This window comes from Lepidochelys olivacea (assembly GCF_965140295.1).
Source record: "Lepidochelys olivacea isolate rLepOli2 genome assembly, chromosome: 19".
In the NCBI taxonomy this organism is placed as follows: domain Eukaryota; kingdom Metazoa; phylum Chordata; order Testudines; family Cheloniidae; genus Lepidochelys; species Lepidochelys olivacea.
The window spans coordinates 9,966,439-9,980,846 of record NC_140429.1 but is presented as its reverse complement, the minus strand read 5'-3'; the positions used below and the strand labels follow the sequence as shown (position 1 = coordinate 9,980,846).

Below are 14,408 nucleotides of genomic sequence, written 5' to 3'. Positions count from 1 at the left end.
ATGAATTTTAGCAGTTGGAAAAAAGGTAGGGTACTTATTTCATTCACCAAGACTCCATGGATCATTGAGGGAACTTCTGAACTTTTATTATTCAATTTACAAAACTGATTAACTGGACAACCTCTAAGCGCACAGACTTTGATAAAAACCACATGAATAATATCTTACTAAACAGATTTCCATCCCGAAATAGGTTTTATGTCAGGGATGGGCAAACGTTTTGCCCTGAGGGCCGCATCTGGGTATGGAAATTGTAGGGGGGGGGGGGGGCTATGAATGCCCCGTGCGGGAGGGGTACTCTATGGGGTTTAGCATGTGGGGGCTCTATAAGAGATGTTACTGAGGTGGGGGGAGCGGTGAACTCATGCCTGCGCAGTGTGGCTCTGTGTGCCAGAAGATGGTGCTCATCAAGGGAATTGTGAGTCGGGGGCTGAGGAGTGCCGGGTGGGCAGAGTGGGGCAAGCCCCCAACCCCGCTCCCTGGCGGGAGCTCGAGCTCCAGATAAAAAGATCTAACGGGCCGCCGTAGTTTGCCCACCCCTGCTTTATGCAGTCCAATTCCCCTGGGTGAATATATGAGCTTTACAACAAGACTGAACCGTAATGGGGAAAAGGAATTCCAATGTCAAGGACCCTCCACTAAGAATGTTCTAGTATCCAGAGCGCAGATGTTCAAATCTCCCAGCTATCTCAATTCCTGCAACACCATTAAGTGGGGAAGAGAGACAGTCAGTCTCTCAGGTAGCGAGGATGTGGATCATTTAGGAAATTATAACAACTACTCACTAGCACCCAGTAAGAAGGACGACAGGGCAGAGAAGACTCCTAATCTCCTTCCAATGTAGGCAGTGACAAAGTACAAGGAATAAACAGCAAGCAAAGTCTAACCTGCAATGAAAGGGAACACAAAAATAAGAGCTTTGCAGCTGGAATCCATTTGAGTACCTGGTCACTTCCAAATTCAGTCATGCTAAAGGGATCTAGTTATGCATTTGGCTTGACACAGATATGGTAAAGCAGCATGGTCTTGCAGTGCAGCTGGGACCCAATGGGGTACATCTTCATAGCAAAAAAACCCCAAAACTCTACAGCAGGAAGTCTCACAGCCCCGACATACAAACTTGGGTTCACACTAGAGTGCTACAAATAGCCTGTGTAAACATTCAGGCTGGGGCTGAAGCCCAGGGAGAGGTGTACGGGCTCTGAGACACTGCCGTGGGCTTTTTTTTTTTTGTTTGTTTGTTTGCACTGTGTAGACATATCCATGGAGTCTGCCACTACAGTTGAATTTGCAATGTATTAATATTTATGTTATCAAAATTAAACTTTGATATTAGCCACCAATTAAAAGGGATTCGAGAAATTACTTTCCTGCTTGTCTAGAGCAGAGGTTCCCAAACTTTTCTTATTTTATACCCCCTTCCAGATCTACCAGCTGCTGCATACTCCAGCCCTTCTCCTCACTGATACTTCGTGAACTTAACAGTACCTGTATTTAGCAATCCATCCATATTTCACTGTTATGTACAGATATAGTTATAGTGCGACATAGGAGGGTTTTTTTGGTTTTCTAAGTTCTGAGCTCAATTAGACTGGACAGTTGCTGGGCAATTGAACTGGTGATTGGAGGCGAGGGCTTGGTACATCAATGTCTGTGTACTTGCGTTCTTATTGGTACATCTTAAATAAATGACCATATTTTATAAAACAGATTCCTAGAGTTTTAAAGCCAATTAGGAAAATGAAATAAAATAAATAAAATTCACCATTATGCAATTTCTCCCACATACCCCTCACAGTTTGGGAACCCCTGGTCTAGAAGAAACATTCCACAAGATAAGGTAGACATAGCAGAAGTATACCTGTTTACATACTTTTTATATTGGAAAAGGCTATATAGTACAATGTCAAAAGGTATAAATGTTGTTTAAGGAGCTTCAGCTTCATAGTTTTACCCTCATTTCTTTTTATGGAGATATAGCAACTCTGACCATCAAGATATCAGTTGTTCTCAGAAGGCCTAAGAACATTATGCACCTGGCTTAGCATTTGAGTAGACAGACATTACACTGAAGAAAGTCCCTTTCGCACTCAGAGCATCTGTGACTGGTTCTACTGAAAGCTTACTCCAACTCTCCTTTGCTGGAAGAGAAAGTATAACAGGCTTTTATCAAGGGAGAAAGAGGCATTTCTACAACTATTTCAGGCTCTTTCTGTATTCTCTAGCATGTATCCCAGTTAATATTTATAACAGCTCCAGTAAAATGAGAGCTAGCTGTTATGGTAAAACTAACCTAAAAAACAGTAAAGACATAGAATAGAACCAAATCGGAATTGGACAGCATGAACAGGATAGTCTGTGAATGTGAAATCCTATTCTGCTCATAGATCATATAGTAAAAAAGAACAGAGAATGTAATACATTGGCAAACTGCAACTCATTATTTGAGTGCTACCTAAAGCACATGGTTGCATTTCTCTTACCATATACTATGTACAGCTGGTGTATATGGCGTAGTCTTTCCTTTTATTACTTAGATTATACAATTTTGTTAAATATATAGTAACAATGAGCAGTAATAGCTGACTAGAAGTAATTCATCCCTGCACTCTTCTAGCTCAAGAGACATCAAAAAGTAATACACCAGGTAGTTTGACTCCTACCTCTCTCTCAGCACCAAATGCCTTTTAAAAAAAGTTAAGATTTCAAATAAAATATTAAGCTAGAATCTTCCTCTGGCCCTCCTCAGACACACAATCTCTGTAGATGCACCTCCTTGAGGCAGGAATCTTCTGTATAATGTCACTGCTCACATATGACTATACAATATTACAATACACAAACATGGCTCAGGAAAGTTTACAAAACACTGACTTTGTTCCACTAAAATTACTGATGCAGACAGTAACTGAATGGAATACTAAGGGAAGACTAGGTTCAAGGTGACTTGGAGCACTTTAACTCGTTAAGTAGCACAATGCAAACAAATCCTTGTCTGATTTTAACCTCTTAAAATGCTACATTTACAATAACTGACAATTTTAAAAATAAGAACATGTGATTATAGAACCACAGGAATTGTTAAGGGGATGCAGGGGCAGATATACCCCTTAAAATTACATTAATTCACCATTAAATAGATTTAAACTAGGGCTGTCAAATGATTAAAAAAAATAATCGCAATGAATTGCACTGTTAAACAATTAAAGATTACCATTTAAATATTTGTGGGATGTTTTCTACATTTTCAAATATATTGATTTCAATTATAACAGAATACAAAGTGTACAGTGCTTGCTTTATATTTATTTTTGATTAAATATTTTCACTGTAAAAAATAAGTTTTTCAAATCTCCTAAAACAAGTACTGTACTGCAATCTCCTTATCATGAAAGTTGAACTTACAAATGTAGAATTAAGTACAAAAAAACCCATGCATTCAAAAATAAAACATAAAACTTGAGAGACTACAAGTTCACTCAGTCCTATTTCTTGTTCAGCCAATCACTCAGACAAACAAGTCTGTTTACATTTGCAAGAGGTAACGCTGCCTGTTTCTTCTTCACAATGTAACCTGAAAGTGAGAACAGGTTTGTGTGGCACTGTTGAAGCTGGCATTGCAAGGTATTTACATGCCAGATGCACTAAAGCTTAATATGTTCCTTCATGCTTCAACCACCATTCCAGAAGACATGCATTCATGCTGATGTTGGGTTCTGCTCGATAACAATCCAAAGCAGTGCAGACCAACACATGTTCATTTTCATCATCTGAGTCAGATGCCACCAGCAGGTTGATTCTCTCTTTTGGTGATTCAGGTTCTTTAGTTTCCACATCAGAATGTTGCTCTTTTAAGACTTCTGAAAACATGCTCCACGCCTCATCCATCAGATTTTGGAAGGCATTTCAGATTCTTAAGTCTTGGGTTGAGTGCTGTAGCTATCTTTAGAAATCTCACATTGGTACCTTCTTTGCATTGTCAAATCTGCAGCAAAAGTGTTCTTAAAATGAACAACATATGCTGAGTCATCATCTGAGACTACTATAACATGAAATATATGGCAGAATGCAGGTAAAATAGAGACAGACATACAATTCTCCCACAAGGAGTTGAGTCAGAAATGTAACTAATGCATTATTTTTTTAAACTAGTGTCATCAGCTTGGAAGCATGTGCTGCGGAATGGTGGCCAAAGCTTGAAGGGGTAAATGAATGGTTAGCATATCTGGTAAATACCTTGCAATACCGGCTACAAAAGTGCCATGTGAAAGCCTGGTCTCACCTTCCAGTGACACTGTAAATGAGAAATGGGCAGCATTATCTCCCATAAATGTAAACAAACTTGTTTGGCTTAGTGATTGTCTGAATAAGAAGGAGGACTGAGTGGACTTGTAGGCTCTAAAGTTTTGCATTTTATTTTTGAGTGGTTATGTAACAAAACAATCTACATTTCTAAGTTGTACTTTCACAATACATTGTACTACAGTACTTACAGGAGGGGAATTGAAAAATACTATTTTTTAGTTTTACAGTGCAAATATTTGTAATAAAAAATAATAGTGTACACTTTGTATTTTGTAATTGAAACCAATATTTGAAAATGTAGAAAAATATCCAAAAATATTTAATACTTTCCAATTGGTATTCTACTAACAGTGCGATTTTTTTTTCAAGTTAATCACAGGAGTTAACTGCGATTAATCCACAGCCCTAATTTAAATTAGCATGCATCTTTCAGTTTGGCTCTATTTGAGAAATGACTAAACAGAAGTGACACTTCCTTACTCAACAAATCTGCTCTGTGCGTATTCAGTTCCTAACTTGGCAAAGTAAGCTTTTGCTCTTATCTCTGCAGCCAACAAAATTCAGCTGGCAAGTGTTTTGCAGAGCCTATTACAACGTAAGTTTTTTCACTGCAAAAATCTAGGAAGTTAAAATATTAGTTCTCCCTATTCTAATCGAAGCACTCATTGTATGTTAGACCAGGATATTGACGGGAACGGTTAGTTTAGTATGTTTTCCTACAGACGCCCAAAAATGTAGCCTGAAGCCACATATGACCCAAAAACCTGTAGTGGAACCACCCCTCCATGTACCATCCCAGATTACAATCTGGGACCAGATATGACCCAAACAACCTTGCAGTGGAGCTACCAGGTGTATGTACTTGTACTATAAGGGCGAGGTGACTAAATACAGCTTTTGTTTTGTGAACAGGCTATCCTATTAGTGTACATGTGTATGTATTACGGCTGTCAAAAAATTAACTATACAATAAAAAAAGTCACATTTAAATAATAGAATACCATTTATTTTAAATATTTTTGCATGTCTACTACAAATATTTGCACTGTAAAAAACAAAACAAAATTATTTTTCAGTTCATCTCATACAAGTACTGTAGTGCAATCTCTTTACCATGAAAGTTGCCTTCCAAATATAGAATTATGTACAAAAAAAACTGCATTCAAAAATAAAACGTAAAACTTTAGAGCCTACAAGTATACCCAGTCCTACTTCTTGGTCAGCCAATCAACCAAGGTTAGTTACAATTTGCAGGAGATAATGCTGGCTGACTACGTATTTACAACGTAACCAGAAAGTGAGAACAGGCATTCGCATACCATTGTTGTAGTTGGCATTGCAAGATATTTACGTGCCAGATGTGCTAAAGATTCATATGTCCCCTCATGCGTCAACCACCGTTCCAGGGGACATGCATCCATGCTGACGACGGGTTTCGCTCGATAACAATCCAAAGCAACACGGACTGATGCATGTACATTTTCAGCATCTGAGTCAGATGCCACTAGCAGAAGGTTGATTTTCTTTTTTGGTGGTTTAGGTTCTATAGTCTCCACATCAGAGTGTTGCTCTTTTAAGACTTCTAAAAGCATGCTCCACACCTCGTCCCTCTCAGATTTTGGAAGGCACTTCAGATTCTTAAATCTTGGCTCCAGTGCTGTAGCTATTTTTAGAAATCTCACAGTGGTACCTTCTTTGCGTTTTGTCAAAAGTGCTGTGAAAGTGTTCTTAAAATGAACATGTGCTGGGTCATCATCCGAGACTGCTAGAAATGAAATATATGCAGAATGCAGGTAAAACAGAGCAGGAGATGTACAATTCTCCCTCCTCCCCCAACAAATGCAGTCACAAATTTAATTGATACATTTTAACAATCGTCATCAGCACGGAAGCATGTCCTCTGGAATGTTTAGCATGTCTGGCATGTAAATACCTTACAACGCTGGCTACAAAAGTGCCATGAGAACACCTGTTTTCACTTTCAGGTGACGTAAATAAGAAGCAGGCATCATACCTCCCATCAACTTGTCTGTCTTAGCAATTGGCAGAATAAGAAGTAGGACAGAATGGATTTGTAGGCTTTAAAGTTTTACACCGTTTTGTTTTTGAGTGCAGTTATGTAACCAAAAAAAGTCTGCATTTGGAAATTACAACTTTCATGATAAAGAGATTGCACACTTCAGTACTTGTTTGAGGTGAATTGAAAAATACCATTTCTTTTATTGTTTTCACATATTTGTAATAAAAAAAATAATAGAAAGTGAGCACGGTGCACTTTCTATTCTTTGTTGTAACTGAAATCAATATTGAAAATGTAGAAAAATATTTTAACACATTTCAATTGGTATTCTACTGTTATAAGTGTGATTAATCACACTTATTTTTTAATCACGATTAATTTTTTTGAACTAATCATGGGAGTTAACCACAATAAATTGACAGCCCTAATAGACTGCTTGACATATATCGCTTTCTTCTTCAGACATGTTGCCATGTCAAAGGTGGGAGAGGCCATAGAAAACAGAAAAAAAAAATATTAAGAACAGTCCGAGCCAAACCGTATCCAGCTTTATTAAAGGTACTTTTCATAAACAATCATGGTAATTCAGGCAGGACATGGGCTACAATCTGCAACATTTTACAACAACTTCAAACTCCCCTCCCTCCATGGACTATCAAAACGTAAAAGTTACTATATAAAACCAATGAAGAATCTTCATTTCATACTTGGACAAGGAAAAGTTTAGAGTGAGGGTGGACACTTTCACATTTAGCATGTTGTTTAACAACTTTTCACAAGCCTACCCTGACTTTTAGAGAAAAAAAATTAAAACTGCAGAGTTTTTAATTTGAAGATCCACAATATAAAAGAGGAAATGTAGCTTCTTTTAGAGCCTGCACATCCCAATTTGGACACTGAAAGTCTGGATTGCCTGACAGTGACAATGCATTACAATTTGGGGTGATAAGTCCCAAAATGCCTTTTGCCATATTTAAAGGAGTGATAAGCTATATGCAAATGGCTAAGGGAATGAGAAAACAGAGGGCATTACAAACTGCAGTTTTAAAATTGGCAAGCAGACAGGTTGGGACCTTCAATGTTCACTCCAATGCATTTCACAAAGCTAAACTCATTTGCAGCATCAGGGAATCCCTCCTTTTCATGTCCAGGAAGAGCCCTCTCCTAAAAAAACCCAAAAACACCCAAAACCAAAACAAAAAAAAACCAAGGGGACTTTTTTTTGTCTTGTTTAAAATGGGTTCTGAGAAATAGAGAGTGACATTTTTGCCCCTGTTGCTCCCCAAAAAACACAACAACGAAGCATTCTGTGTGCTAACAACATAGCTTAAAAAAAAGTAAAACAAAATTCTGCATTGTTATAAAACTTGATAAAAAATAGTATTTCAAACTGTACAGTCACCAGAAGTACACAGTTATCAAAAAATTCACACAATTCACTTGGCATCACCAGCACCTTCAGCTTTCTGTGCCTGAAAGAAAAAGGAGAACTAGTCAGTGCACTGTGCAGATTTACACTCACTTCTCACTTTGCACAAAGCAATTCATAACAGAATCTGGGAGGAAACAAATTATAGCCCCCCAACCACTGAGGATCTTAAAAATGTGCTTTATTACAGTAATCAGATCACAATATTCATGAAGAATTAGAGGAGCCTTAGAAGTTAGCCTGAAGTTACTTTTCTATGCATCAATAGCATTTAAATAAAAGTGCATAACATAAGTGACAATTTAGCACTGCTGCTTTCAACTAGCACCAAACAAACAACTTTCGTTTTAAAGTACACATCAGTTGAGAATGGTAGGAACAAAACAGCCCAGAGCAAACTCTTAAATGTAAGTGTGCACATGGCTTATGCCATAAACAAGTAGCCTAATCAAATCAAGTATCAATACCTCTTTTTACAGCACAGGCCTAGACCTGCCTTTACCTAATAACATGGAAAACTTCCCAGTTCATTTGAGTAACTGACGCTACCAGACTATACCTGGTCTGTTTTGGCATCTCCATTTTCTGCAGGGTTGTTTCCATCCTTGCCAGCATCAGCTTTCCCCTTCTTTCCCTTGGGTAATTTTTCACCCTTCTGCCAAGTGGTGGGAAGATATTAATATTGTTAGAAGGACAAGCATCTTCTCAATACCCAACTATGTACCTGCAAAAGCCCCAAACTGGCAAGATGGGGTAACAGTACACTATTTGGAATTTAGATGTAAGTGGGGGAATAGAGTGACACACACAAGCATTTAGTTATCAGACAACCAAATTTACAGCTTTAATGAAAATACTGTCTTGAAGTTCTTGATCAGAACTCACACAAATATTTTATGTAACGGAAGGGACATCAACCCTTCCAAAGAGATTTAAGTAGACACACAATGTTTTTATTTAATGCACTGACAACTGAGCATTTAAGCCATAATTACTTGTTACCACCAGGCCATGTCTCAAACTAAACAGATCACAAATATACTTTGCACAGGACATTCATGATATTTTACATTAATTCGCTTCCCATGGTATCAGCTTACCTTTGGAGCTACCTTTTTAGGTTTAGGCTCTGGCTTCGGAGGAATAGGTTTCTAGAAGTGAGAAAAACAACTGAAGTATAGAACCCAAAGACACAAAATGACAAGCACTTTGAGCTCTTGTATTTTTTTCCCTGATGCCTTGCTTTTCCACAGCAGAAGAAACTTGGGCTGTTTGCCCATGTGGGTAGGTTTCTGTCTCAGCTACCACACCATTCCTCTAGCTTGTAATATAGCACAATATTCACACCAGACAGTGAGCGGATAACCTTCTCCCACTAATGAGCATTCTAGAATAACACCTGATGTTACCCCCAGCCGATCTTCCATGTTAATATTAAAGACCAGTATTTAAAAAAAGTGTTTATCATGCACCATATCTCATCCCAACAACAAAATACTCACAGCAGATAACCTTGCTGATCTCCGTTGTGGCTATCAAAAAAAAAGAAAACAAATTAATATAACTGTCAGAACAGTTGAAAAGTATAAATTAATTATCTACTTTAAAGACCACAAAATAAATTTGATTCAAGAGTTAACACTAGAACATTTGACCTGCTTTCTTCACACTACCATGAAGAACAGAACACATTGCTTAGATCAGCGGTTCTCAAACTTTGGTACTTTCACACAGCAAGCCTCTGAGGGCAACCCCCCTCCTCCCTGATAAATTTAAATACTTCCTGCTTGAGGTGAAGTGGGGTTTGGGGTGGAGGCTGATAGCTCACGACCCCCCATGCAATAACCTCACAACCCCAGTTTGAGAACCCCTGGCTTAGATGATGGACAATATGGGGATACAGCTATTAGCTAGGCTGACAAAGGGCTAAGATTAAAAGACTTACAACTAAAGTCTTTCAAAGGTTAGTATATATGAAGAATGATTTGCTCCTTACAATTCACCAAGATGAAATCAAAACTGTAATCTTGAAATTTAAACATTCATAAATCTTCTTACCTCATCCTTAACTTTGGCCTTATCGCCCTTAGAATCTCCTTCAGCCTACAATGAAAAGTACTAATTACACCAAGAAATTAACAGCACCGAACTAAAGGGGCTGAATGAAAGATAAAACTATCAGTCCCAAGACACTGTGCTAGGATGCAATTTTTGTATGTTTGTTTGGTTCAGGTAGTTAGATCAAGCAAATACATTAATTTGACCTCTCACTCCGGGGGGGGGGGGGAAGGTGGCCTGAACTATACCTTCTATCTCACGGATAAAGTCAAGTTCCAGGGGTGCCCACCATCCTCTCTCAAGCTTGTAGATTTCACAGTAGTATTCCACCCAGCTATTGGATTGTCAGCCCTCTACACTGTGTGGTGTGGCTACACGCTATTTAAAATCAGTGTTGACACCTAGCATCCCTAGACTTGCTAAACAAAGCTGGAATAGCAGGAATTGCCATGCCATAAGAGATCTGGGCAGAGATGAGGGAGCCCCACAATGCGCCTGGACTCCGTGGCAGCGCATCTCCTGGATCCTGCAGAAAGGTGGTACCAAACTTGCCCCTGGGTGTAATGGGGGCCTCACTATGATAAAGCTGAGCTTAGAAGCACTCTCTGACACTCTCCCCCCACTCTACCCCCCGGAGTTGCAGGAAAGGGATATATACGGTTAGGAGGCTAGCCCTCCCCCCCGGGAGGTGGCGAAGGGTCTCCCCCGAGCTCAGCGGCTGGGCTACCCTAAGGAGACCCTGCTCCCGTTGAAGGGCCCAGCCAGAGCCCTGGTTTTGGCGGCAACTCGGCCCCAGACCCAGAGCGCGGCCGCTTCCCGCCCTTTCCCGCGCGCTCTCGCCTACTTGAGGGAGGGGGCGAGCCCGCACATCCTCCTCCCCCCGCGCGCTCCCTAGCTCCCCGCGGGCACGTGCATCTAGCCGCCCTCCCGCCAAAACCAACTGGATCGAGCCGGCTCCACTCGGCCGCCCATTAATCCGACCAGGCCCAGCCGCCACCCTGTTCATTCGAGCCCGCCCCCGTTCCCCGACTCAGGCTGCTTCGCCCAAGGCCGCTAAGCGCGCGCGACGGGTAACGGTCACGAAGTGACTCGCGCTGCCCCGCCCCTCCCCCGCGACCGTTGGGGCCTCTCCCGCGCGCCGCCTCACAACCGTTACCGCCCCAAAGGGGGGGGGAGGGGAGAAAGAGGGATTGGTCCCGCCCCCCTCAGCAACGGGGGGGAAAACACTTTGGGCCTAGGGCCTTAGCCCCGCAAATGGGTAGAGGGTGAAGTGGCTGCCCTTCGGCCGCGCCACGTACCTTTCTCTTGGGCATGTCTCCGGGCGGTGCGTGAGGAGCTCGGCTGGGCGGAGTGAGAGGGTCTCGCTAGGTCCGGACCGGGCGGTGTGGGCAGGGGAGTCTCGCCTAGGTCGGACGGTATGGCAGGCGTTGGCGCTAGGTTCCCTGGTCTCTCTCCCGACCCCACTAATTTGAATCGGGTGTTTATAAAGTTTTATATAGAGCCGGACGCGGCCCAACCGGTTCCAGCCGGATCCCCACCGCCCCGCCCGCCCATTGGCCAGCACGGGTCACGTGGGGAAGGGGCCAAACTGGGCGGGGGGGAGGAGAAGGAGAAAAAGAGGAGGTGGCGCGCGCAGCGCTGCCCTCTTCTCCCGTCCCCGCCATGCCGGCGCTCGCGCTGCGCCCGCCTCGCGCCTCCGTGCGAGCCTGCCGCTGCAGCCCCCCCTCCCCCCACCTTCTCCCCGCCGAGCAAGCCCGGGCCGGGCTGTTCACCGTCCCCACGGCAGCGGGGGGCTGCAAAGCCTACTTTCTGCCCCAATGGCGGACAGCGCGTAGCAAATACCTGTCAGATATCCGGGGGGGAGGAGGAGAAGGGGAAGCTTCACTATTCCGGCCCTCCAGATCAATGGGGGGGGGGGGGGCTGTACGCAATCACACTGAGGGGCGGCGCTGTGCATCGCCCCACGCCGGTGCACGGGGGCTGCGCGAAGCCCTCCCGCGGGCCACTCGGGCTCAGCTGGAGCTCCGCCTCCGGCGGGCGCCCACGAGGGGAAAGGCGAGGCCCCTGCGAACCGCCCAGGGCCCAGCCCGGGGGCTGCGGGCGCCCTCCCCCGGCTGAGGGCGCAGACCGGGCACGGCAACAGCTGCTCGGCTGAAGAGGGGGGCGGCGGGCGGAGCGCGGCCGCGGAGCCCCGCGGCCTCCCTCCGCCTGGGCTGGGCGCTGCTGCCGCCCCTGCGCGGGCCGGGAGGCAGGTGGAAAGCAGGTCCGCGGGCGGCCGGCCGGGCAGTCTGCCCTGCACCGCACACGCGAGGGTCAGGGGCTGTTGCCACCTGGAGCCAGCCCCCCGCCTCGTTGTCTGCTGGGGGCCAGTGGGCAGGTTAAGGAGCTGTCCCTTCAGCACCCGCCGGCCCTCCTAGCCTATCCCCCCCGCGCCAGGCACAAGCGTGCAGGCCGGTGGGGACCCCCCTCCCCCCGGGGATTCAGTGACCCCCGTGGCCGCTACCCCTTCACCCCGCACCCAGCCCCTGCTAAAGCCAAGCCACGTGCGCCGGGAGGCGGCTGGCGCCTGGCACCGGGAACAAAGCTCCGCTCGCGGCAGCGGCGCCCAGCCAGCCAAAGCCCGGGCGCACAAAGGCGGAGCGCGCGGGGCAGGTTCCCATCGCACCCGCAGGGATCGCTCCTGAGTTTTAAACGCCCCCCACGGTCCAGGCTACAACGGGAAAATGAATCGAAGAAGTTTTTTTTTTTTTTCTAAATTACAAAACGAAATCACTCACCCTGGCAACAAAAACGATGAGAGAGAAACAGCCAAGTCAATGACCAGAGGAAGGAGCAGGACTTGATCCATGAAGGACAGCGTAGTTAAAGCAACAGGGTGGAACTGGGCGCTTTAGGACATGCATTTGGCCACACGGAAACAGATCAACACTAGGCTGATAACAGAAATGGATTAGAAGCTTTGCTACAGGGAGGATAAAACAAATCTCCCACCCCCTAAACCTGTAAAAATTCCAGGTTTTCCAACAGAAATAGGGAAACTAATCATTTAGTGTTTGAAAAGCCCAAAAAATTAGGTTAGGGACTATTAAACAACTCAAACAGTGAAAGTCTGAGTGCCCGTAACCATTATTGATTGTAAATGACTTGTAAAGTCTGCTCCTATCCATAGGAAGACACAGAGAAAGAGACCCCAGAGCCTATTCTTCCATGTATATTTGCTACACTTTGTCTCTGATTATTAGGTACAGTTTCACCTGTGTCAAGCTTGTCCTTTTAGCTGTACCTTCTCTAGAAGAATAGCAGCCCATAGCTTTTTGGGTTGTGACAGGGCTCTTCAACTACATAGCAAGCCTTCCCAGAAAACTTTCTAGTGATGATAATCCATACTAGAATCATAGAATATCAGGGTTGGAAGGGACCCCAGAAGGTCATCTAGTCCAACCCCCTGCTCGAAGCAGGACCAATTCCCAGTTAAATCATCCCAGCCAGGGCTTTGTCAAGCCTGACCTTAAAAACCTCTAAGGAAGGAGATTCTACCACCTCCCTAGGTAACGCATTCCAGTGTTTCACCACCCTCTTAGTGAAAAAGTTTTTCCTAATATCCAATCTAAACCTCCCCCACTGCAACTTGAGACCATTACTCCTCATTCTGTCATCTGCTACCATTGAGAACAGTCTAGAGCCATCCTCTTTGGAACCCCCTTTCAGGTAGTTGAAAGCAGCTATCAAATCCCCCCTCATTCTTCTCTTCCGTATACTAAACATCCCCAGTTCCCTCAGCCTCTCCTCATAACTCATGTGTTCCGGTCCCCTAATAGTTTTTGTTGCCCTTCGCTGGACTCTTTCCAATTTATCCACATCCTTCTTGAAGTGTGGGGCCCAAAACTGGACACAGTACTCCAGATGAGGCCTCACCAATGTTGAATAGAGGGGGACGATCACGTCCCTCGATCTGCTCGCTATGCCCCTACTTATACATCCCAAAATGCCATTGGCCTTCTTGGCAACAAGGGCACACTGCTGACTCATATCCAGCTTCTCGTCCACTGTCACCCCTAGGTCCTTTTCCGCAGAACTGCTGCCTAGCCATTCGGTCCCTAGTCTGTAGCTGTGCATTGGGTTCTTCCATCCTAAGTGCAGGACCCTGCACTTATCCTTATTGAACCTCATCAGATTTCTTTTGGCCCAATCCTCCAATTTGTCTAGGTCCTTATGTATCCTATCCCTCCCCTCCAGCATATCTACCACTCCTCCCAGTTTAGTATCATCCGCAAATTTGCTGAGTGTGCAATCCACACCATCCTCCAGATCATTTATGAAGATATTGAACAAAACCGGCCCCAGGACCGACCCTTGGGGTACTCCACTTGATACCGGCTGCCAACTAGACATGGAGCCATTGATCACTACCCGTTGAGCCCGACAATCTAGCCAGCTTTCTACCCACCTTATAGTGCATTCATCCAGCCCATACTTCCTTAACTTGCTGACAAGAATACTGTGGGAGACCGTGTCAAAAGCTTTGCTAAAGTCAAGAAACAATACATCCACTGCTTTCCCTTCATCCACAGAACCAGTAATCTCATCATAAAAGGC

The 14,408-nt window shown here is 44.2% G+C and overlaps 1 protein-coding gene across 1 annotated transcript; it reads right to left on the bottom strand.

The window, feature by feature from the left end:
- Positions 1–6,851: 6,851 nt before the first annotated feature.
- HMGN2 (high mobility group nucleosomal binding domain 2) lies at positions 6,852–11,345 on the bottom strand. The gene is made up of 6 exons (XM_084652341.1): positions 11,111–11,345; positions 9,813–9,857; positions 9,257–9,286; positions 8,855–8,905; positions 8,314–8,409; positions 6,852–7,797 (listed from the first exon to the last, which is right to left on the bottom strand). The coding sequence occupies exons 1-6, from the start codon at positions 11,123–11,125 to the stop codon at positions 7,762–7,764; spliced, it is 273 nt and encodes a 90-aa protein (XP_084508467.1). The 5' UTR covers positions 11,126–11,345; the 3' UTR covers positions 6,852–7,761.
- Positions 11,346–14,408: the final 3,063 nt, after the last annotated feature.